Raw genomic sequence first — 26,947 nt, 5'->3', positions numbered from 1 at the left:
AATCTTTATATGTTGGGAAAAATGTGTGATATCTGAGACTGACCATCTTTAGTTTAAGGCTGAACCTTTTCACTGTTAATTCAAGACTTTGAAAACAGTCAAATCATACATCGACAGGAAATTTCACTTGTCAGAGTCCACAAAGAACTTAATATGCAAATTTCTTTTTAACATTAGGCAAGACTCTGGTCTTTATTTTACTATTTGCAAATAATTATGTTTTTAGGAAAGTTTTTTTGAAGTATTTTAAGGTCAAAACATTAATTTATGAACTTCAGACTCTCAACAATTATACAAAAATACAAGGCAAACACTAGACTACAAATGAAGTCAGTCAGTTTTCCTAAACTAGAAATAAAAGGTATATCTGTTGCCCTGCATTTTTTTCTTGTGTTTTACAGCTCTTAATGTAAAATACTATGGTAGAAAGAGCAGTGATTTTCATCTTTCTTGCATTGGTGCAAATGTAAACAACTGCCAGTTTGTTTACCAAACTGGACAAAGTTACTTTCTTTTCCCTTTTTCTGGGAAAAGAATATCAAATGGAATCAATTAGGCATTGGTTCAAAAACCACAAAAGTACTTGAAACTGCTGAATTGTAGAATTCACCTATTTAAAACCTGTGCTGGATTCTTCTCTTTGTTTGAGATAGTTTAGAAGCGGTGCAGTTTTTCCTGCATTTAACTTTTATAGATGAGTATGGTGGGGGAGCTTGCTTTCTTTCATCCTTTTTCAGGTTGGGGCAGTTTTAGCTTACAAAACAGTTATGTTTTTACTTTTCCTTAGTAATCTTTTAGCACTTGACAAAATTTACAAAGCTGTGTGAGTTCCCTATGTTGGAGACAGGTCTGTTTTTCCTCCTATCCTGGAGTGCCTTCTTATCAGCAGAAGCCGCCGGTCTTACAGGTAAGTGTTGCATTTTATTGAATAAAAGCAGTTTTATAATATGCCTCTAGTATGGGCAAGTGGCATGTTTATTTGGGGTGTGACATCATGTATAAAGCTTCTAAAAGCCAGTTGCTATATTGGAGATGGTTTCATCTCTAAGAACAAATCTATAGAGACATTGAATAGTTCTTCCAGACAAAGACTTAGTAGATCAGGCTGAAGTCATCAGTCTTTCTTCCCTACCTTGCCTACATTGTCCCATCCCTATTAGTCCCACTATTGATGCCACTGTTTTCTGCCAAGCTATAGGACCAAAGCTGATGGTAAGTACGAGGAAGCAAATACACAGTGCCGCGTGACTGTCAGAGCATGCTGCTCTGCATGCACTGCATTGTCCCGCTCCCTCCTCCTCTTTCCCAACTACTAATGACTAAACAGAGGAAAGGGCCATCCTCAACATTGCCGGTGGGTTGCAGCCACCTCTGGATTTGTTTTTTTTTAAATTTATCTTGTTCGGTGCACCTCCATAAACACCTTTTGCAACAGGAGAAGTACAGTCGTGTCCCAGTGACAGGTAGAAAGACATGTGATCTGATTGGGCTTTTGTTAATACTGACAAAGAAATTGTGCAATCACAGTCAAGTACATACTCTGGGACTGCTTTTTACAATGTAGAGTTCACAGAAATTTAGGCAAAAATTTAAATGGATACAGTTTACCTCAACAGCAGCCTATTGTATAGTGAAATTTGAAAGAACAAAGTTTGTAAGACTTCGATCATTTTAATGTCCTTGATGCTGTCACCTCTGAAATCTAGTGCTCTAATTAATGTCAGGGATAATCAGGGGAAGAAAGCGGTTTAATAGAGTGTTAACGCAGCCCATGCTGGTTTGTTTACAAAATTGTTTAAAGCGTTTTGAAGCCAACAGTTATATTTCTACTGAATTCTATGGAGCCAGCATGTTACTTTTTTAATATTAGCCACACAATGAAACTATTTCTGAATGGGTATTAACATATGCATCTTCTGGCATCTTTGCCTTATTAAACATACAAATTTGCATCCTGCTTACTGCCAAAATCTTCAGGCCAATGAATAAAAAGAGAAGCACATGAAGTGAACAAAAGGGTGGTATTCCATGACGCAGATAAAACTGGATACCAGCTGGAATAAAAGTCCATTTTGTGTCTTTATGCTTAACGGCTCTTTAAAACGTGACATAAAAATGGAAGTAAAGAAGGATGATTATTAATCACTTGCCTCCTACTGGAGGTAATGATTTCCTAATCCAATGACTTCCAAGGAAAGACTGTTTTCAAATACATTCCCAACTGATAACAAGGATGCTATGTTTCAGCAAATGCACAATTGTTAAGTTACATATTATACCCAAAAAGTGGATTTGTAAGGAAAACAGTAATATCTTTCAGAGCCTCAGGTTCTGCACCAAAGGCAATTTCCATTTTGGGGGCATAGGATTAGACTGTACATCCAGAGAAAAAAATAATTAGCATATGTCTTTTTGCATACTGCAAATGTGATGACAGACACCATAGTCTCTCCTGGTAGTCACTCTGAGGAGTCTTTCATTTCTCTTTTCTTTTGTGAGGTATAAAATATCTGAAATAAAAGACTTAATTATTGAACACCACAGATGTTTTTACAGTAGCCATGGTAAGGAATTTTAAATGGGCAGAGGGAGAGTCAGAGAAAGAGAGTGCAACCAGATTAAAGTTCCAGTTAAAGGGAAAAAAATAGAAAACTTTTGGGAAATTTAGCTGTTTCTATAAATAAAGGAATTGATATAGGCATATAAAAGAGAATTGCTCTGCCAACACACAAATTACAAGAAAAATATACCAAGCCCTTTTAGGTCTGTCACTATCCTTTTTTTCATGGATGTGTTCTGAGTTTCAGGTGGAAATTGTTTAATTATACTGTTGTGAAGAGGCAAAGTTTAATCTTGAAAGTTTTATCAGTTGAGTCTTTGCCATTTGGTTTCTGTGAAAGGCTTTTGTCAGAAGCTGATAACGGTGGAAAAAAAACCTCATGGAGCCTTTCTTGTAGCTTCAGAAGTTCAAAGCTGTGTTTTGTGAATGCATTGACTTTATTAGTACTGGGCTAACATTACACTTTAGAGTGGATATTTTTAGTTGTCTGGTTTAACCAGTTTTGATGTCGCTTTCGTCTTCTCTCAGTCTCATCTGAAATAGCTCCAACTCCCCTCCTTTCGTAACATGATTTTAGATTTCCAGTTCAACAGGAGAATTACTGTATTGGTTAAGAAATTTTCATCTGACTTGGGTTCTGTTAGAGGTATAGATTTCAGAGGTGGCTGTGATTTCTCATACCAATGCTAAGGAAATGTGTGTACAATGCAGTTATTGTGCGCAGTCTCCCACGTGGGCGTGGGATGCACGAAGCACCTGTTGCAGAAGGCGCGGGGAGCCGGGGGGAAAGTCAGTCATCCTTCAGAACACTCTCAGCTCTTAATTCATACTCTATCATTTCCAGTCATTTCCAGCTTACTTGCTTTGCCCTTTGTCTTAATGCATAAATCATCTGGTTTTGCAGTCAAGTGTGTCTATCCTCAAAAGCAATAATGAGAATTAAGAGAGCATCACAACCAGGCAATGACTCTGCTGGACCACTCCCTTCAATGAACTAAATTCATAGTTTGAAGTCTTTGACTTCAGTAGGCTTGCTTCAAAAATTAACTCGATCCACTGTAGATTTATGCCTGTAGTCCTCTTCATTTTCCTTGGATATTGTGTTTCCTGTGTTGATCCCTTCTAAATGAACTTCAAAGGACTAGACATCAGTATTTCCCTGTAGCTATTAAGTAATGTAATTGCAAAATAGTTTTATCCTTACAATGCTTTCCACACTAGTTCTTCAATCACTATGAGGCGTTTGATGTCTAATATTGAAGTATGCCATTATTTATAAATAAAAGGCTATACTGTTTTTTCTGTAGATATAGAAGGTGGTAGTGCTCACTTGTTTAGCTTGCATATTTTTTAAATAAAATGTGCATGGAGAATAGTACAAGTCAACATGTTATAAAATATTTTATCCCTCTACCTCAAGATATCCCATAATATATAACACACAATATATGGACATGACCCTGGTTGAAAAATTGATGTGATCAAACCAGCAAATCATAATAAAAATCTGGGATGACTACACAATTATTGTTATACTGATAACTGCAAATTATAAATGAATGTTATGGTTATTAATCTTATAGCCCTATCGTCAAGCTGTGACATATGCATGATAAATTGATTCTTATACAGTAGAATCTAATTTGTGCACTTTCTGATTTGCCCTGAAGTATATCATTCCTGACCGCTGAGCAAAGTTGTAACAGCAGAGTACTATAGTAAGGTCAGTATTAATATAGTTGCTTTCATTTTCAAACTTAATTACAGAATATTTACTAGTAGGCTACAAAAAAAAAATCATAAATAATTTAAATTAAACACTTGTCAAAATAAATGTGGAAAGTACATCTTGGATTTATTAATTGCTCGTTCTTTTGCTTTATAATTAACAAAATTTGCTAATTTTTAACTGATCACTCACAGTCATTAGTCTGTGAAAGATTCCAAGATGTACGTGGGCATTTAATGTTCACCTCAGTTAGACCCTTTCTATCTACAGATGTTTGAACTAAGTAGATATTCAAATAAAAAGAGATTAATATACCTGCAAAAATGCACTCAAATATACATCTGTGAATTTATTTGTGTTTATGTATTCAGTTAATGCATACTTCAAAGTCACATAGAATTTATCACTGTAAATGCATCAAAATTACAGCCAACAACCTCTGATTTTACATGCCAAAGACCTGTGCTATGAAGTTAAGACAATAGATCTCGAAGGAGAAAATGTTGGAGAGGATCATCTTTGTTCCTTACTGTTTTCAAAGCCCAGCCCAAAGTGATTGTTTTCTGATGTAATTTGCCTTGGATCCATCATCTACCGCATTGCTTTTTTTAAATGTTGTGACCAGTTCTTCTTCTTCTATCACTCTCAGAAGGGATCTATCAAAACAGTTCTGAGCACTGTGAGAGCACAATGCAGGTTGGTACCTGATTGGCTTTAATTCATTGGGCTGACATTATTCCATAAAAGGAAGCTATTCTGGGCTTTAAATTCTCAGCTTTGTGGTTTTCTTTCCTTTATTCATAAGTAATGGGCCACATTGTGGCATACAGAGAAGTAGGTAGACTCCTCCCAGTAACGAGGGAGAAGGGGCAAGCTTGGCTTCCAGGTCAAAAGGAAATAGACCTCAACTGTCTTAAGTTGTAGTTCGCTCACTCCTGAGAGGAAAGGGTGAAATTTGGGTCTAATTAGGAAAGCAGGCTCTTCATAGATAAGAATATGGCATTTGCACTGCTGTGCCAAGACAGATGACAACTGGGCAAGTATGCCACCAGTTATTAACCTATTACTTGCCTGTAGGACTTCAGAGATGGCTCTGGATGATCTATTTGTATTCTAAAATGGGGAGTGCCAGGTCAATACTGTATTTTAAAGGAAGCTCTAGGCATACTTTGCTGACATATAAGCTAGATCCAATACCCTGTGCAGTTTCAGTTATCCCACTTGCCCTTTCAACAGCATCACTTGACCAGACTGTGCACACACTTGAGTCAGTGCTTGTGTCTGGCTAACTTAGGTCCTGTTGTAGGTAAGATGAGAAAGGTGTTTGTTTTTAGAGAGAAGTACATATTCTAGCATGGCATTAGGCTGAGATTGATGATGAGTTGCATAAAATGAGGATCTGGAGTCTTATTGCTAGTGAATAGGTTTAGGATAAACAGGGTAAGCACTCTTAGCGTGTCTAGAATAAAACCTGGTGTGTCTCACCGTATGAGTTCCAATGTAAGTGGAATGCAGCAATTCATTTGGGGTTACAGAAGTGCAACACTGAAGCTCAGGTATCACTTGAAGCAGCCAGGTGCAATACCAATAATCATTCCTCAGACAAGGGCCTAAAAAATTCCCTCATCTCTGTCTTTTGTTGCTTTCTGTCACTTCAACATAAAATCAATCTTAGACAACTCCAGAGATGAAAGCTTCATGAACAAAGCACCAGTGTCGGTTCTGCATTGGTGCAGGTCGGGTGAAAGAAGCCTTGAATCTTTGCTTCAGTATCAAAAAAGTGATTAGTCACACTTCATACCCTCAGTGAAAACAGTCTGAATAGGGATATTGTTGCTACTGGTTTCATTCCCTTATTACTGCAACAATTTGATGCAGAAGACAGTGCCTCATTTTCTGCCACTCACGCTTTCAGTCTGCACTGGGATGTGCCCAGTAGGTGCTGTGGAGATATTCTGACATAAATATGACTCCAAAGTAAATGTTATCCGATTTAAATAATTTCTCTATACCCAGTCCTCATTGGTCTCTTTTCCCCACATTTCACTGCCTTTGATGAAAGACCAGCTCCTGTTGCTTGTTGTACTGTGGGATTTACAGTACGTTGTGCATCATTAGTTCATCCCTGAAGCCCTGGAATGCTTCAAAGTTGGGATGTAAACCAGTCAGTTTACCTATAGATCTTTTCAAATTAAGTTATACATTTTATCCACTCCACTGTTTCCCCAGAAGGTAGAAGTTTGGGGGTTGGTTTTTTTGTAAATTCCTTTTTTTACCACTAAAATACCTGACAGCTGGAGACATAATGTTAGTTCTGTTGTCTCAGATTAGAAAATTCCGAAGTTTATGCACATGCTGCCCTTCTCTGACAAAACACAGACTTTTTTCCAGTTATTCTCTTAGCACCAGATATTGAAAAGCAAGGGTGGGCTTCCTTTTGCCTATTTTTGAAATGATCAAAAAAAAACCTATTTTGTCTTTCAGTGACAATATAGGAATTATTTTTAGATTAAAACTTATAAATTAATGCTCACATTGTCATGTTAATGTTGACACCAACAGTAAAATACTTTTAAAGATATGTTACACCGTTATCCTATATTATATTTTGATATCACCAGTTTTTTTCGTAGAAACAATTTTATAATACAAGTATTCAGCAAAACTGATATAAGAATAAGTTCTCTAACTGTATAAGCAGCTAATAAGCTATTGCTATTTCTGTTACATGAGAAGCAAAAACATCAAATAAAATGGTAGGCTTTTATTTCTAATAAAACCTCTTCAAAGAGGCTGAGCTGCAGCTGAAACTTCACTAGTGACTGTCAACATTTTACTGAGAGTTTTCTCATTTTTTATATTAAGTGAAAAAATTCAATAAGTTTATTTATAGACACAAGCAGCTGTATTGCACTTAACAACTGATCACCCATTTCAACTCAGAACACTCCCTGTTTACTTTAGGTTAGCATTTTGTTCAGCAATTGTAGAATTAAGTATCTTAGTAATTGCTAAATCTGCCACTTAAAAATGAAACAATGTAACAGCACTGAAAAAGTGAGCTGAGTCTCCAAGACCCTGAAATTAAAGCACCGAGCACTAAGGACTGGTAAAAGGACCATCTCCCTTTATCTGCCTCCCTGCATCTCATAAATACTTTCTATTTACAATTCCAGTATTATCATATCTGGTCTTATCTGGTTTTCTGTGACAGAAAGCCTGCAAAAATTTAACAACCTAATTTACGTGCCGTACACAGTTCATACCGTATCTTGGTACCCAGCTAACTTCAAAATCCAGCTTTAATAGTCTTACAAAGAAATCCAGATTGCTTTTTCCTTCCAGCTAAAAAGTCCTGTGTTTGCCTCTTTAGGTACTTCTCTTTCCTTTGTAGTTGCATTAACATGTAATTGGTCATTACTCTTAAGTAATCATTTTTATGGAAATGCATTACAAACAATTTTCTTCAAGCCTCTTAATGAAGCATTCATTGCAAGAGGCATGGCTGGTACATATTAAGCCTTCAGTTGTAGCAATTGAAATATTCCACTGCATTCCCCCAGTCTTCCCTGGAAACAGGGTATCTGGTTTCTGCACTTGCATAATTGTTTGGTTCAGATCATTTATTCCTATTGTAAGATCAGATTTAGGCCATTTTATTCCTCATGTCACTCTCTCAGTTCTCTCACTACCCATAACTAACAGTTTCTTAGCAGTCAAAAAACATTTTATAATCATAGTTGAATTTAGTAGTCAATTTTAAAAATGCAAGACTTGTCATGATGATGATTCATGTAGAAGAAAGTGAATCAGAAACTCTTATCTCCATTTCTGTTACTGAGCCTGGAGCCAGTGATGCTTAGCAGCAATGATACTGATTGGTTATATTTTTTAACTGAAATTTCCTTGTTTGAGCATCCCATTGCGTATTATTAATGCCCTGAGAATTTTTAAACTCCCCAGATCAGTTCTGTGCAATCAAATACAGTTACTGAGAAAAAAGAGTTAGACACATTTAAGAGAACAATTAGACCTCGCAAAAACATGAACTTCCAGGAACGTATTTAGGCAGTGACAATCCCGCTACTCCCCACATTGTTTACTGCAAAGAGAAGCCTTAGTGTAGTTAGAAAAAAATAAATATCAAAACAGACGTAAGAAAATAAATATTAAAAACCAAAGACACAGCAGTTAAAGCTCAGTGGAATTTCTCTTGGCTGCAGAGACTGTGTTCTGTGGAAGTAGCACAGGTAAATTTACAATATAAAGAGAACACAGAGGAAAAGAAAATGTCCACAGTGGTTTATGGGAAAAAAAATAAATTGCTTTCTCATTTTCTTTCTGATAGCAGTTATCCTTCATGCCAAATTCATCTCAGAATTTTTTACTCCATACTTTTTTCTTCCATCAAAGGCATATTAATGCCAGGCCTGTCCTTCCCAGAAACAAGAGAGGCTTGCAAGTAAAGAAAGTTGGATTTTGTTGGACAATATTTTCACAGTTAGCAATCCAAAGAGAGTCAGAAACTTGAGAAAGACATGGTAAGGTAATAATTACTCCAACTGGTATGTGGGAATGTGTTGTTCTCACACACATTCCCCCAAACAAAATAGTTTCAGCATTGTCTAAATTTTCACTTTGACGTTTCCTTATCTATGCCGGCCTTTAGGGAAGGAGGGTATTTCACTCCCCTCTAGGGCACTCATGCTGCTAAAACTCAAACATTTAGAGGTTTGGATGAGCCTATTAAAGAACCTATTGAGGCACCAGCACTTTGACCAGACATTTGTTCAGTACATCACCATCCATTTTTTCCTGGGACTGTATGAAGCCTGGGCTGCTTCTATTAATCCTTTTGAAGCAGCAGCTTGTTTTATGTTGGGTTTGCCGTGCTAAAGCCTGCAGCACGGTAAATTCTGCCCTCTTACTGAGCCTCTTCTTCCCGCTCTTTGGAAATGCAGGAGAGTCACCATCCTGGAGAAGCTGGAGGAAGCCTTATCCAGTTTCACGTCCAGGAGTGAAGGCACAGACTGGGATTATTTTCACAACTCTAGTTCATGCTCTTTGCTTCCAGTAGAATTGGTTTCTATGTTTCAGTTCATGCTAGTTTAACCCAATAAATACCTAGAAAGCTGCTGCGCAGTCACATTGCAAGGATGGGTATTGCCTAAACCTGGACAGGTATCTTTTTGCTTGATTTGTTGCCTTGGTGTGTTTCCCTGGATTCATCGGTGTTATTTCAGTACATCAGCAGCCTGTGAGCTAAAAATTACCTAACAATTTGCAGAGCAGCCCATGAGGAAGCAGAACTAAAATGCTAATTAGGGCATGCTGTAGCTCTTAGACAGGAGAAGGGGGTAGAAGGGCTGAAAGGCACAAGAACAAAAGCACTGTGGGGTGGATGGTGGACAACTGGCCCGGGGATCAAGGGCACGCAGCAATGGCGCTGCAGGCTGGCTTGGTGCTCACGTGGTGTGCATCTAGAAACTGAGCAGAACTCGCACGCTCTGCATGCTTCAGGAAGCGCATGTGGAGATTTTCAGGGGAATGATGATTGGAATGGACACGAGCAAGCCCTGAGCTGTTGCGTAAATAATTATCTATGTAGACGTGCCCCAAGTTTAAGAAAAGCACAGAGCTTTCTTGCTCCATAGGCATTTACATATGGTTACTGGTGGACACTTATTTTTGGTTTTCCATTTTCACCCTGTGTGGGTTCCTTCTGCCTTATCTGTGTCCAGAGTTGACAGGAAATTGCGGTTACAATCTTACTAGCTACTTTAATTATAATACTGCATTACAGTGACGTTACTCAATGATGCTAGTGAGTTAGGACCGGGGCCAGGGAGGAAGTATTCAAAAATAAGAAATATCACTATAATACAAAGTTATTATTATACCCGACAACCCTGCTGCTGGGCTCCTCAAGACCTTCCACAAGCTGGGAAGTGTAATTATTGCCTCATGGCTACAGTTTTTCACCTAGTCATTCTGGGCAATGCGGCTTGCACCTGCCGGAGCATTATTTTTAAGAAATGTGTCGTTGTCCACCTTGCACATTGTTACACACTGCTTATAACAAGGCTATCAACCAGGCACAGACTGAAATGGCTTGCCCCTGTTGCAGTCATTCAGTACCCTGTGCTCTCAAACCATGTAAATGTAATAAAATTATTTTTTCCTTTCCTATTCAGTCTCTGCCAAAATTTTCAAACATTGTAAAGTCCTTCATATTACAATTATGTTAGCCTTGCCTAACTGCCAGTCAGATTACAGTCAGATGTTACCATGTATTAATTCAAACAAATTTTCTACAGTTTTTGGTACTGTAGAAATACACAACAGTGGAAATGCTATGAATGCATGACGGACCAGGTAGAAGATTCAGGACCTTCATGATTTTTAGCAAAGAAAAAAAATTCTAGATTATTTGAAAGATGCTCTTATAAAAAATATCTTAGAGTTTTTTTGTTACAAAATGCTGTTAACAGTCTAATTAGCTTTTTTATGCAGCCCTTTGACAAACCTAAGAAAATACAAGCCGCTAACTCTGGTTTTTCTTTGAATTTCAGGTATTGTTGCAGTCCTTTTCTGTGGAGTTACACAGGCCCATTATACCTACAACAATCTGTCACCAGATTCCAAAATGAGAACTAAACAGGTAGGGCATGGAAATAACTGACTTTGTGTCTTCAACTGGTGTAAGAAATAGACAGAGGTCTATTCTGGAATATAGCTGGATGGGATTTTGTTAATGCAAAGGAAGAAGGTTATGTCTTCATTAGGGGAAAGACTAGAGATTTTGCCTAGAAAACAGTAATAATCCTCTGGATAAGTAAAAAAAAAAATAAGAATCTGTTCTTCACAAGAGACCTGAAATGTCGGTTAAGAAGATGAAGGGTAGGGAGAAAAGTTTACACTAGCCTCCATACAAAAATGCTACAGGTTAAGGAAATCAAAGAGCTCTGGTAGTTGAGAGAGAAGTGGTCTGAGAGATTGGATCCATGTGGATTTTTGCAGAGAGACTGTATAAACTGCAGTCTGGCCCACAGACTTGAGCAATGACATCCTTTCATTTCTGCTTCATTAAAAAAATTGACATAACTAGAAAGAGTGGTTGTTTTTTTTTCCTATTGTGTTATTTAGTGTTCAGAGACAAGAGAAATTTGGTCATCTGTTTTTTGTTCGAATAGGTGACTAGTGCAATTGTAATTATGTTTTAAAATTTCAGACTGTTCTCAGTACTAGATATATGGCATTGCAATGCTCAAAATACTTTTCAGCTTAAGGAGTAATTTTAGACTACCTCGCCACTACCTAGGTCCTGTGAGAAGTCATTTAAATGCAGCTCTCTTCCCTTTTAATGTTGACTTCTATGTCCCAAGAACCAGCTTGTAGAAAATCTATCTCCTAGAACAAAATGGAAACATATGGTCCGAGACTATAATTTTCATGATACAATCTGGTACCTTTTTCAGCACTTCCTCTGTTTTAAGTGTTGGAAATTTTACGTAGAAAATTTCATCACTTCTTGCACATGTCAATTTAATCAAAAATCCAATTTTCTATCAAAAACAGTTTGATAGAAAAAATACTGGCCACAGTGTCAGTTCAACTGTCAGACCCTCTCAGATTTTAAATCACAAAAAAGTTTCTGGTCAGTACTTCCAGAATAAATTGCTAGATATTGAACAGGATAAGTCTCGATTGTGTTTCTTCATACCAGCAGAGGCTGATGCTTTTGAAAAGTATTCCAGCGGAGAAGAGAACCTTTCTCTGATAACTGTATCATAAAGAAATAACATTTATATCTACTATAGAATTGTTTCTATTTTGCAGAAATACTGAATTGCATATGCCATTACTACCCTTGCATATACCTGTTACAATTTGAATACAAGGCTTTTCAGGGATTCATCTGCCTGATTTAGGAACAGAAAGAGAGAAAGAAACGCCACGGTGGTTTTAATTACATATGAACCTTTTCAATTACAGAATTAACTAACATTTAGTTTAAATGCATATTGGTTTTGTTCATGTTTACTCTTTTATTTCCTCCCAATTCAACAGTGCAAAATAAAATAGTGAAAATAAACTGAATCTACCCTTGAACACACAGAAATGGGATTATGTGTTTCTCTATAGAGCTATGAGTTTTATGCACCCCTTCTATTCTGTTTTTCTCTTCCCCCATAAGCCCTTAATCCTCAGCCTCCCTTACGATATGGTTCAAAAATTGTTGTTAAATTCCTTTGAATTCTTCTAATTTATTTTCTAATCCAAAGATTACCCTTTCATATGCAGCTGTTTCAGCGAGACCTGCACTGCCTCTCTTTCTTTCTCTCCCCTGAAGAATTCTCTTCAAGCAAATTTACTAAGCCACACGCTTGGCATTTTCATAATCATATATGACTTCAGTGCATTTTAAATGAACATTGTTGCTCAGACAGATGGCTTCACTCCCAATTTAAGTCATTTTTATTACTCATTACTGGCCAAAATCAAGGGCTTTTCAGTTCATTTATAGAATTATTCCAAAGCAGTCTCTCTCTTTTGTTACAATGTGACAGATCTTTCAATAAGGACTGGTGAGCTGTAATGCACACTGACAAAACAGTGAGTTAAGGCCGAAGCTAAACCTAAGAAAAAACATGGAAATTAGATTTAAAACTGGAAGTCAGATTGTGAGATTGTGTTGGCTGTTTTTAAACAAATGCTTTTTCCCTACTGCTTTGCATAATTTTCTTTGCATTTTTTACTGGCTGTTAAAATTTCATAGCTTGATTGTAAAATTCAGGATGCAATGATAGAGATGGCATTTCTGGCCATGATACTGAGTTCTGCATTTCTCATAATACCTCATCATTTTTATGAAAAAGATAGATTAAAAAAAGACCGGTATAATTTTCTTCATGAATTGATATAAAATGAAAACTTATCTACAGTTCTTAAATCAGAATTTAAGAACCTGTCTTAAGAATGCCTGTTAAAAGATGCCCTGTGTTTATTAGTCCCCATGTATTCTTTATTATCCAGTCAATCACTGTTTAACATTCCATGAAATACTAGATTTCAAGCATCTGAAACTTACAGAATCTGAAAGTATGAAGTAACACAAGTCTTGTCACAAACAATGGATTATTTTAACATCGTCAAAAGTAAGATAACAAAGATTTAGTGATGCAGGCTTTAGAGAGTTTTCATTCAATCCAATTATCCCAGTTCTCACTAAGTATTTATGAACATTCTCTCTGTGTGTTTTTATTGTTTGTTTTTAACATAAAAGATGTTTTATGGCACTATTTTTAAGTCATCATCATTGACCTGACTACAGTCATAGTGATTTTGCCATTAAAATTGACACTGCCATCCATGGCAACAAGGTTAGGTCAAACAGAGTGCTTGAGTTTCACACATTTAAAGTTTAATTTATCCAATATATCTTTAGTGAAGGAGAAGATGAAACTGGTAGGACCTGATCGAAAGCTATTTGATTCTGTGCAGCTTTCTCTAGAATTATTTACAGCTGCTAGTATAACCTCACGTTATGCTGCAGGCAAACAACAGTTGCTGCTAAAACTTGAGACATTATAGTTCAGATTTTACATTACGTTCTTCAGGTGTACAGTGGGGTTGCGTTGATTTGCACAGCTACAAGCAAGTCAGTGGCTGGGCAGAGTGTTGCTAGATAAACAGAAATTACTGGTTTGAAAGCAGGCAGACTGTAAATCCCTACAGGTCAGCTCTAGAAAAGGATGCATGGACAACGCTGTGTTTTCTACAGGAAGAGAAGACATTCCTCACTATTTTTTTCTCTCTGTCCTCTACCAGCTTCACTCAAATGGCAAGCTAAGACCAGCACGGTTTCCTAGTGGTGCAGTATTAACAGAAGCTTCTCGCTTTCGCTAACGGCTGTAAATGTTATCCATCATACTTACGAGTTATACCATTTTCTGGTTATGTTCCTTTAACTCCAGGGAACAGCCACAACAAAAAAAAACAGAGGACAGGGCAATACCTCTCTTTGGTTCAGTGTGCAAGGGTATGGAGAATTCTACTTTCAGACAAAATACAGTGCCAGCAAGTTATAAATTCTGGAAAGGGAATTCTGAAACGCGTCTCCAATGGAGTGGAACCAGGGAATTACCAGAAGGCATAGGAAAGCATGCCCAGTCAGCAAGGGGGGATGTCACATACTGTCCTGCCTGTGTACATTCCTTCCACCAGTCTAACCCTTTTTTACATTGTCACCTCTGAAATAGTTGTGTCTAACAACCTCGTGAAGGTTGCTTTCTCAAATTAGGTGTAATAGCCTTTCTAACCACATTACTAGTTAAACAGTTACACTTTTTGCTGATCCTGATAGCAAACCCATTAGGGAACACCTGCCTTATAGGCAAAAGCTTGTGGCCTGATTGTTCAGCTGCACCAGGCGTGCGGTATGCACAAGATGCCACATTAAGATTTCAGCGGCCCTTCACCTCCAAAGGTTTTACACAACTTGAGAACTGCATAAAGGTGAAAGAAGAGAACTCAGTGCTGCATAACTTCTGAGTAACTTCACCAAAGCATGTGGTATTACTAGGGCTGCGTGAGCAAATTAACTTACACTGAAGGACTGAAAGTTCAGACTGGTGTTTGGGCCTTGCTCACTGGTGGACATAGTACTGATTGCTTCAAATTTTAATCTCCACTATAAAGCGGACATGATTATCTCTGTTAAAAGTCATCACTTTGCAGAGGAGCAGCTCTCCTGGAAATCCCTTGAAAATACATTAAGTTTTCAAAACTTGTTTAGCTCATTTCTGATATAGCTATAAGTTTTACATCAAGGAAACAGGCTAGGGATCAATCAGCTGATTGCTGGATCATAAATTGAGCTGTATTCCAAAGACAGTTTCGTGTAAAAGGGTTGTGTGTATAGGCATGTTAAATTTAATGCTAATTAACCATATTAATTGAAACAGGCTGACAAAAGTCATGAAACTTCTTTTTAATTCCTCAAAAACTGTAAATCAAATCATTATAGTCTCTTGACCCTGATAACGTCATCAAATAGCCTCAATATAACTTTAAACTTGATGCTGTTCCATTCATAACTGTAGACTCACTTCTGAAACAAATCGGAACATAACAGCAGAGAATAAATTAAAAATTCAAGTATGGCAATGGAGATGTTCAAATCTGCTGAAAGTGGGGGAAAAAAAAATAAAATGATGAATCAAAGGAGTGGTTCCTGAACAGCATCAGACAATGTTTAGTAAAAAGAGCATTGTAGGACTTAAAGGCAAAGAGATGGCTGAAGTCGGGTTTTGGCTCACTGCATCCAAATGAAGCACCATCACTGTGACCTAGTCATTCTACTGCTTTTCCGCTGGCCTAAGTGTCTTGTAAACAAGTTATAAGCAGACCTACTCTCACAATTGAAACAACAGATCTCCTTTGTCTAGATACACAATACAGTAACTATCTTATAGGATTCTTCCATCAGCTATCTTTTCATAAGAAAATAAATGACGTAGTGCAAATTCTGCTCCAGTAGCAGAATGTTTTCCTCTTGAGTTTGTTGTTACAATCATATGCCAGGAACTGCAGCTACTGTTTCCGTCTTTCTGTGAGAGAAGGGGAGCAGCTGGGTGGAGATGGCTGCGTACTACTACTGCCAAAACTGCCTCAACCTGCTGTTTGCCAGGGGTCCCGCTCTGGATACCTAGCACCCATATTGTGTTTGGGAGAAGCAGCCCTCTAAAATCATAGGGAGCAACAGCACAAAATGAAATGGGTTTAGTGCCCTTACCTTAAACCCTCCACAGTCACACAGGACATGTGTGCGCCCTGTGGCTTTGGTCCTGCTATTTGTATGAGTGTTTAAGAGACAGAACAATCAGAGCTGTGCTTACTTCTAAAGCACACAGCCTATATTAATTTATCTCTGGTTAATGCCTACTATTTTCTGTTATCAGACATCGGATTGTTTATAGATAATTAGTTTACACTTCTATGAAGAAAAGGCCACACAAATGTCAGGATATAATGGCTCTTACAATTTAGTCTCTTGACTTTTAAAAAATTCAAGAGTATTTCTAGACTGAGGAAAACCCTACTTACAGCAAAATGTCCTCAATAATTAACAAAGTAGCAACAGCCACAAAACATAATTCTCATCCTTTTAAATGAGCAGCCTAATTGGCAGCTGTTGTGATTTGTTGAAGAACTCTACTTAAGGAAAAATGACCTTTAAGGCACTGCAAGAGATCAGGTGTTTCCACATAAATGATTGACAGAGAGAAAGACTGAGAGAAAAGAAAGTTGTCTTTCAAACAAGATTGCCACCAGTACCAGATTCTAATCAGTCTTCGCATATGTGCTGTGCAGGAGGAATCTGTTCTTCCAGCACACCACAACCACAGTGCCTGCAGGAAAATTCCATACTAGAATGTGTTTTCATTATCTTCTGAGGTATATACCACCATTGGCTGTCTGACATAAGATAACATATTTGATGGCTAATATTCTATCTGAGGGTAAACTGGAAATTCTTTTTAACTAATATATGGCACTCGGGTCTGACACTCTTCAAAAAGTATACAAGAACTCCTTGCCTAAAGGGTCCAATAAAGTCCAAATTCCTAGTTAGCATTAAACAGGTTGCATGCATAAAGTACTTTCTTCCCTTTAAGTAGAGACCGAGCATAAAAGTTAGCTCTGATGGGCACTGGCTCCTGTCTCATGGTTCCTTTTGTGTAGCTGAACAAAACCCCCCTAATTTCCAAGCCCTTGAACCCCTTCAAGTTCAGACTCAAAAGCAATAGACTGGGGTTTCAGGCAGTGCTGCTCAGGAAAGAGTCCAGGTGACCAGCTTACAGTGGTCACCAGAAAGGTCTGAAGCAGCAGCTACTTCTAATAACAAGAATAAGAAACTAAAATATCATTTGGGAAGATTTATTTGTATTGGAATGGTATATTAGTATAGTTCTGCCCTTGTTTTAGCCAGTTTTGCTTAAAGTAAAAACTCTGGAAATGAATTACATTAGGGAAAAACCTTGCTCTTGGTTTCTTATATTTTACCCAGGGTTTTTTTGGTGTTTTCTTTTTTTTTTTTTTTTTTTTTGAGACAGGGCCTGTAGCAAAACCAGCTGTTCCAAATGATTGGGGAGGATATAAAAATGCCCCTGTTCTTTTTCTTTCTGCGAGAAGAATATTATTCGGACATATAAAGGTTGTAAGCACAGAGTTAAAACAAGAAGACGAAGAAGAGTGGCTTATGCTGCATTTAGCATACGGCTGTCTTCTACAAGTCCAAGAGCCCACATGTCTCTAGATATTAGCTATCATTTAGGTAATCACATAGGCTATCATCTAGCCTAAGTACCCTGAAGAGAAGTAACCCCTCATTCTTCTCCTGCAGTTTCCCTTATAACTTCCAGTTTTCCCTCCTGAGGCACTAATGAGCTCCAGCTGTGCCACAGGCGTGCTGGCCAAGCATGTATTCCTGAGCTGGACCCTCATAGCTTGCTAACTCAGTGCATCTCTACAGAGCCACTGTTACAAACAGGCTGCCCTCGTTTATAAATTGCCTTCTTATCTCTAATTGAATATGCACCACATGCATAGTGCTCATAATAATTATTACCTTTAAAATGGATTGCAATTGACAGGAAGTGTACAATGAATTCCAGTTCTCTACACAGCTATTTTCTGTGTTTAGCAGAAAAAGCTGAAGATTGGAAACATGCCAGAGGCATTGTTTGACCAGATGTACCATAAGATCTTATGGAACCCTGTAGAATACTATAATGCTATAAAGAAAGCTAAAGCTGCTTACTGTATGGGTTTAACAAGAAGAATCAAAATAACACAAGAAAATCTTGATTTCTGTAGAAGGAATTATACTACCATGTCTTTCAATCTGAATTTCTCAACAAAATCCCTCATTATCTGACTGATGTTCCTGATTACTTAACCATGCTAAAAGAATGTTAATCTGCAGTCTCTGTACGTGCAGCTCCCCTTAAATTTATGTGGAAATGCTGTAATTGTTTCCTCTCTTTTAGCTACGAGCTACATGATGGATGGCAAACAGCTAGGAAACATTGCCACAAATAAACTGATAACAGCAGACTTTATAACTATGGTATATCAGTAATTAGCCACATAATTTATGATTTATGTCATAAATTAGCTGCTATCTTCTGCATAATACTGAAAATATTGGGAAAATACAGAAAGCTCATTAGAATATTCAGTTCTATTCTTCATTATTTAATCTCTATTTTTCCTCTCATTTTGTATACCTGCTTTAGTGATTCCTTAACTGAGAATGTGCAGATTTACTCTGGCCTCATTAGTTCCCATCAAGCATATGTTCCTGTCATCAGCATTCTGTAAGGATACCATATTCTAATATCTTACACATGCACCCCCCCTATGAATTAAAAATAGTATTTCGGACCTATGAAAAAGAGATTTTCTATGAAAAACAAAGGAAAACAACTTTTCTTCATTTGGCTTAAGCAGAGGAACTGGGAAATACACATGCTCAAATGTAATTCATACCCTGAAGAAACCCAGAACTGTAGTGAAAGCAGTATTTCTGCAGGGAAGTTCATATGCTTGAAAAATGATGTCATTTTTGATGCTGGTAGGATAAGAAGCATAATGCCATATGCAAACTAGTTTCCAAATGGCTTCATTAAAGTTTTTAGAATCTGTTTAAACATTAAACATTTTCTTTAAATATTAATAAAGTTCTTTGATTGTTAAGGTTAAAGTTTACTCTTTACCGCACAGTAGCAGATGCCAGCAGTTAGCTAACATATACCAATTGGAACTAAAACCTATAGGCCAGATATCTCATTGGCATATGGAGAAACACGTAATGGAATTCCAAACTGAGACACATGCTGTAGTTGCCTTGAAAGGTGCCCTGAATCGCAAATGAGAGTCTCATTTGCCTTCATATGTGCAGTGGAGTCAAACTCTATGGGGCCATGTAAGCTACTGAAGAACCAAAAAGCTGGTTTATATAACTATGCAGATCATGTCATTGTACTTTGCATGCATCTGTTATTGGGTCTCTCTCGATCTTCTCAAAGAGGTTTGAAGAGCGACCTCTGAAACATTTCTCCTTACTGTGGGTAGCTACCACTAGTAGCTATCCTTAAAGTGTGCATCCATGCAAAGATCCCCCACCTCTGCAAAGCACAGCTAGTTTTGTGAGGACAATTTCCTCTATGTAGGTTGTCAAATCAAGTCCCTTCTTAATTATTGCCACCCTCCTCATCACTGCAACTTGGAATGCAGAGGGAGAAAAAGCAAACCAAAATCAGTCTAATCCTGGGCTATGCACATACTCTCACATCAGCAACACATTGTACTGAAACAGAGCAGAGTGCAGTTTAACATCACATACTTTGAGTATATATGGTTACCTTTAGTTTAAATTATCTCTTATTCAATTTCACATTTTGTAAAAGTTGACCATTACAACATTCCCTTAAATGTAGTCATTCACAACTCTCTCATCTGAGAATTTGTGACAGAGATAAAAAATAAAGGTGGGATTCTTCATTAAAGCCTTTTTTCATTTTCATACAGGTAAAGCAATTTAATGGAGTTTTACGTCATGAACCAAAGCCCTTTGACTTTAATGAGATTTGGTTTATGCTATAAATGAAGTGGTTACAAATACAATGATAATAAGTAAAAACACTCAGATTCTTTCTTAAAATATAGTTATGTCCCAATAGTAATAATTTTCTCTAACTTTGTCTGAAACACTGACACTTCACATTATTGTGTTGGGTGATTTTAGTCCAGAATTAATCGATAAGTTCTCCAATTATGGAATGAACCTCTAGAAAACATCCTCTGCTTTGTATTTCTCTGCATAGTACATTATAGCGCTAAATTCGAATGTAGAAAAATTACTAGGCACATAGGTTTACATAGTTTTAATGCTGGTTCCTTTGTTATAACCCTGTGTTGCCTTACACTTGCATGAGTATGTGTCGATGCGTTCATAACGGGACATGGTGTTCGGTAAAGAAATTAAGCTGTTTCTTGGGTGGTTAGATAGGTTACGTTGTGATCTTTATAGAGCCTCAAACATTTTGTCCACGGATGTGCACTGACTTCGCGGAAAGAAGCCTGCCTGGTTTGGGAGCCGGCAGCTTTATTGATGTTCTGAGGCCTCTGCTTCCCCTGCAAAGGGCAATGCTTTTGCCCTGCCCAGAGGATCCTGGGGCAATAGGAGGCCTTAAGGAATCTGAGCTGTTGTGTGATTTCTGACATTACCAAACTGCTATTGACAAAAGATCCATTCTTGCAATCTGAAATATCTTTTATATATCTCGCCTTTTATAACTTGAATGATTCTTGCATGACTGCTGATCCCTTACAATTCTCTTTCTAGGGATATCATCTGCAAAATTCCATAGCTGCTCAAAAACTGCACAAAAGCCTTGGTTAAAACTTTTTAGAAATATGTAGCTAACACTAAAATTCTCACACAGTAGGCTTCAAGAAGAAAATAAATAACTGTAAAATAAGGCACTATAACAGTCTAAAGCACTTGCCAGCATCCCATCTTTTTAGTGACTGCACAGCTGTGTTTCCACTACACGACTAATGGATTTTCTACCTTCAAAAGAGACATTTGTACAAAATGGTAGCACAGTGCAAGAAATACTAAACGGCTGACTATAGCTCATCTCTTTCTCATGGTGCCGTCTGCAGGAATAATTAAGGGCTAAAAAGCCCTTTGTCAAAATCTTTCAGATTAAATGTCTAAATCATGACTAGGATTCAAATAAGTACTCTATCCTTCCACATATTTTGGTACCTATCTACTTTCATTCACTTAAAATAATGAAAATAGCATGCAAGTTTGAGCATCTATTTCAAGCTTTTGACTTTTAATTCTCCTTCAGTCACACCAATTTAGGGGGATGTTAACCACCTTTTGCCTCCAGTGAACTTGAGAAGAGTTCTGAATGTTTGAGAATTACAAACAGACGTTTAGCATCCTCAGAAGCACACATCCATGTAGTAACTAATACTTTTCTTAAAAATCCATTTCTCTGTATGAGGTGCCAGATGGTACTTCCCTAGTCCACTCACCTTCTGCTTTCCTACAGATTCCTATCAGGAGCTATTTGTAAGGTGCATTAAAGAATGACTAGTTGTATCTTTTCACTACAGATACTTAATCTTATGCAAAATAAAGAGGGTCCTGAGCTCTCAGATTTAAGTACAGTTGAAGGTGTAGCTGTCAAGTAGACTACTAGTAATTTAGTAGACCTGAAAATGCTTGAAATCTTTACAGTGCTTTCTCCAACAGCTTCTATTCTGTTCGTTTCAACAGTAGTCACATTGCAGCCAGATGCAAACCTGCCCCATTGAAATTAATTATGAAACTATCATTTAAATTCAAATAGCCACGGGCTCAATTTGGGTCTGTCTACACTAACTTTGGGGGCAAGATTTCACCTTTCATTCTTTGCACCCTAACAACATCCAACTGCTTTAGCTTTTGTAGCTTTGACATTATTAATCTTTGCCCTGTTTGTGTTTAATACTACATACTCATCTCCACTGAATTGTACACATATATTGGTGTATGCAGACATACACACATCCCCACATATGCACTCTGATATGTAAAATGCACGTACAAACACTGCTGATAATTTCCTCTCTTTAAATTTAGGTTCATCTTCTCTAATTAACTTTCATCTGCAATTTTTTGATGTATTTCACAGATACAAGTGCAGGGTGTTAAACAGCCCTTCACCAAAGGCAATTATTTACTTATAGTGGAAGTACAAAAGTTGCAGGCACTTCGAAGCTAACTTGGATTTGATGAAAGCCTTCTTGTGCTTTATCCACAAGATGGTCCTTTGTACTGCTTTCAAAAAGTGTCTCACCAGTGAGTATCTGGCATTTTCTGTATTTGAGAAACTGGACCTTTCACACTTAATGTTCAAGGAAGTCCTGCTCACATTGTATGTCACATTTGTCTCATCTCCATACAGTATTCACTCTAGATTATATATTTAAGTATAGAGTACTGTTAGATACAAAAAGTCATGAACTCCAATACTTAATTAAAAAATGTGACACACAGAAACGTGGTTGCTATTCACATTTCTCGGTCTTTTTCTCCAAATGAGTCACCAATTTTTGAATAGCAGCATGCATCAAGAGACAGGGAAGCTGCTTGAGGATGATTGTAAAAATGAAACAAAAAAAATTACCCGTATTCCCACCCTAAACTTTGCCATATAAGATCAGATCAGTGGACCTCCTAACCCAGTATCCTGATTCAGAAACTGGTATTAGAATCTGCAAAGTAATTGCAAATAATACTGCCAAACATAACTATACAGTAGCATTCTGCCAAGGTAATGAAGTTAAAAGTTGCCTCATCAGTTATAAGCCTTGAAGAAGAATAAATGGAACTTAATATCATCACCATCTCATGCTATTTAACACCAGTTAGAGTAAGAATACTTCTTAGAGTGAGGGTGCTCTCCCTAGGTTAGAAAGAGGTAAGGTCTTCTGCCCATTCCCCTCCAGGCTCTATAAATAGACTGATAACAAAACAGTGTATGTATGGAAAACCCTGAACAAATAGCTGGAGCACAGAAAGTAGAGAAGTTATTTAGTAAACACTCTTTTTATCTTAGAATAAGCACTGAATAGAAACAAAACAGCATGTCATCAGAAAAACACTTGGAAATATTGCTACTGTTTTCTAGATTAAGGTAGTCTTCCCCCATTTATAGTTCTACAGCATTTTTCCACAGAAGTAGTTTTACAGACTATAAAGGGAAGCATCAATACGAGTAGACAGAAGCTGCAATATAATTTCTACAGAACAGGTGCAAAGAGAGCAAGTATGTGTCCTCTAGCGTGATGGACTTGCAGGGACATGGAAATCTTAAGGTCATGAGCATCAGATAATTTTTTGCAGCCTTGATTCTTGCTGGAAAGCATAAAGAAAAGTTATGACAGATGTCATAAGAATCCTTTTTTTTTTTTCTTCCTGGTAAAGGCCCTCATATTGGTTACTAGTTCCTAATATGTCAAAGAGTAACTGAATTTCTTTCCAACAGCCAAAACTTTGAAGGAAGGAAATTGTTTTTATGAACTCACTTCAAGAATTAATATTAGAGAATATTTCCTCTCAGCAAATTAAAATGGAATAAATTGCATTTGTCCTCCTTAGAAATTGAATTGATCGCTTGAGGTTAGGACTGTGATGGCAAGTTATGGAAAAAAACACTTGAGAGGGGTGAGGAGAGGAAGATGAGATTGATTTTGTGCTTTACTTTTGAAAAATCAGCAGCATTTTGTCTAATTCTAACATAAGTGCAGAAACACAAAAGATGTATTAGTTCATTGCAATTTTAAAGACAACTAGATTACACTGGTAACATTAATATTTTTCTTTGACCAGAAGGAGAACAGTCATGTTTTAAAACATCTAAGTCTCCTTTGTTAACTGAAATTGGCTTTGGCAAAGCCACAAAATATTTCTTTCTTTTGCTTATTTTTTTAACCACTCTTCAATATACTCTTAACTGTCAGTGCATAATATCCCTGCTTCCACCTGCCCCAGAAGGATGCCTTCCAAGAAAGTATCTTTCAAGTTGTTCAGAATAGGTCACAAACTTAAGCTTCATTTTTATTATTATTTCACAGCTTTTTTTAAAATTCTTTTTTCTACGCATAGTTTATTCTCTGATTTAAGCTTTATAAGAATAATAGCTTAATCCTAGAAAGCACAGGCTGTTCATAGCCTCTTCATTTTCCATTACCATAATTATCCCTCCATGAGCAAATGGAATAGCCATCAATGTTCCCCAAAATTTCCAAACTCATCCCTAAACACAGTGCTTCTAGTACCACTATTAATCGCTGACCAGTCAAATGCTCTTTATATCCCTTCAAACAATTTTCCAGCTACAATCCGTTATGCCCATCTTCAGCGGAACCCTTCCATAATGCTCACAGAGTAATACAGTACTGCGGAAGTCAACGTACAGAGCTTTAACTGCAGTAATCCCTGCGCACATTATCTTGATACAAGAGAGCACTGATGATTCCTCCCTTCCTTTGTGCCCGCGACATCTCAGTTCAGGATTTTAAGATGAATAGCACTTTGAAAACATTTGTTTCTAGTTTTTGAACCAAATAATAGCTTAGATGATAAGCTGTGGGAGCAACAGCATCATCCTCTCTATTTTGGCACCTTCCATTAAGGTGTCATTCTTGGGTTATTTTTAGGTACAACTTAATACCTGATGTATAACAGCAAAAGTTGGTTGTACTGTAGGAAAGGGAAATGGCGATCTTAAAAGGTTCACGGAATCACGGAATTTTTCAGAGTTGGAAGGGACCTCTAGACATCATCTAGTCCAACTCCCCTGCTAAAGCAGGATTGCCTAGAGCACATTACTCAGGACTGCATCCAGGTGGGTCTTGAAAGCCTCCAGAGAAGGGGACTCCACAACCTCCCTGGGCAGCCTGTTCCAGTGCTCTGTCACCCTCACCATAAAGAAGTTTTTTCTCATATTTGTGTGGAACTTCCTATGTTCCAGCTTGTGCCTGTTACCCCTCATCCTGTTACTGGGAACCACTGAAAAGAGTCTGTGAAAAAAGTTCCTTCTCTTACAAACTGATCCATATTTGAAAAAAAAAAGAAAGTTTGAAGAAACACCCTTTCCTAGGCAAGTTAGCAAGACTAATGACAGAATAATTAATTTTTTACAACTGCATCCAAAGTCTACTGAAGGCAATATATAAATTCTGTTGAGGCTGTGAATGTGGCTATACTACCACAAGTGCACACCAATGTTTCTACTGCTCTCCGTGTCTTACACACATAAGAAATTACTATATTGAGTCTTAGATTTTGAACAGTCACTTACTCGTCAGTTAATTGATAAAACCAAATAACAGAGTTCTTTCTGAGGGTTAATTTGAATCCTGTAATTAATGATGTTGACAGATTGTAAATACGAACCAAACTAAGTTCCATTCACCCCTGAAGTAAAACCTTTTTAAGGAAGTTCTGAATGTTTTACTTTTTAAGTCATTCTCCCTCGGATTTTCATTGCTCTGAGTAGTTTAGAACAATAAAAAGATTCTAATTTAGCTGCCCAATTTTCAACATTTTTGGTTTAAACTTCTTTTGTCCAGCAAAGCCCTTCAAGACCTATGCCATTTTTAATAACAGAAAGGATTTGCCTTGATAGCTGGTGCCAACATTCTTTCTTTACTGTTGCTAGTCAGAAGTGTATTCTGTGCCAGTAACTTATCCAGCTTCTCCCAAGCTGACCTTTGGTGGTGGTGTGTAGATTATGCCAGAAAGAATAATCCATACTGTGTAAATATGCTGGCCTTTCCTCTCCCTTGGTGCTGCTGTTTTCTTTATTTCTTTTTCCTTTTACTTTCCCAGTTCTTTCTCAGGACTTACGGATTTTTTAAACCTCACAGCTCTATAGGAAAATAGAAAGTTATTGTGTGCCTTCCATAAGTCTGTTGGGGTGAAATTCATTGAATTCAGTAGCAAAGCCTACTGATAAAAAAGGTCAGAATTTTGCCCCAGGATGTAAAAGATCTTGTAAGAGTCTCTCTCTGCTGGTGTGTTTGTAAGTTTACAGTCAAATATGCTTGGATATCAAAATTAGCACCATAAACAAGTTTATATTCTAGGTACTTTTGCCAATTCTTTTAATCTAAGCATGTTATTCTAGAAATGAGCATTGTATCACTATGCTGTGAAGATTCATTATAGCTGTACAATAGATTTCAGGCAAGAGGTTCAAATTCAAACCTTTTTCTGATTTTGAAACCTCTAATCAAAAGAGAAAGATTAAATAAAGCAATTAGGCTATAATAAAAGCTTCTACAATCTCAAAAAAATTATGGTAGTTTGAATTCTCACTGCATTTTAATTCAAAATAGTTAGGGAAAAGCAATTTTCATCAGCTATTGATTTATCAATACCCTTGACTTCATGGAACATTTTTGATAGCTGTGTTCTAATTAAATAGCATTATTCAAATATAATAAATTTTATAACCATCACTTAACATTGAGTGCTTGGGATTTTAATAGCTCCCTGTCACCTTCAAATCTCTCTTAAAAAGTATAATCAATTTTCCATCCTAGCTTCCTAGCTGCTGTTGCACTGTTGAACCTCTCCCTATTTCGATGTCATGCAAGAATATATCCCTGTAAGGTGTAACCCCTAGACAGGTGGCATTGCTCCCTGTTGCTAGCAAAATCAAAGGAACTGCAGAAGCCTTGCAGGTACCTACAAGAGGTGGATGACATTCCTTCAGCAGGTATTAAATCGCATGAAAAACTCTAATATTGCCATCAGGGAGTAAAATTCACTGAATTTTGCTGGAAATAAGTTGTGGATGTAATTCAGCTTTTACCCGATATCCCCGTACTACCATTATTCCCCTGAGGTGAAAGAGTGCACTTACTCAGTACTCTCATACTAACTTTATTCCCTTGCGATGAAAAATGCTGTTTAAAATATTAGGATTTAAGAAATCTTACATTTTCCATCTCCACAACTGCAAGGGGACTGTGAATAAAATATGTTTATTTTCTCCTTTTGATACTACTTTAAAGAA

General features: G+C 37.2%; 1 protein-coding gene across 4 annotated transcripts in view; it reads left to right on the top strand.

Annotated features, from left to right (window-relative positions):
• Positions 1 to 26,947, top strand: part of SLC9A9 (solute carrier family 9 member A9) — a 208,555-nt gene that overhangs the window by 83,345 nt on the left and 98,263 nt on the right. For 3 of the 4 annotated variants that reach the window (XM_054206426.1, XM_054206424.1, XM_054206427.1), the window contains exons 8-9: positions 802 to 907; positions 10,862 to 10,950. In XM_054206426.1, coding sequence (XP_054062401.1) covers positions 802 to 907; positions 10,862 to 10,950 — 195 coding nt within the window. The remainder of the gene's footprint in view (positions 1 to 801; positions 908 to 10,861; positions 10,951 to 26,947) is intronic. The other variant, XM_054206425.1, reaches the window with a different exon arrangement.

Source organism: Rissa tridactyla, chromosome 6 (genome assembly GCF_028500815.1).
Source record: "Rissa tridactyla isolate bRisTri1 chromosome 6, bRisTri1.patW.cur.20221130, whole genome shotgun sequence".
Taxonomy (NCBI): Eukaryota; Metazoa; Chordata; class Aves; order Charadriiformes; family Laridae; genus Rissa; species Rissa tridactyla.
This window is presented reverse-complemented; position numbering and strand designations above follow the sequence as displayed.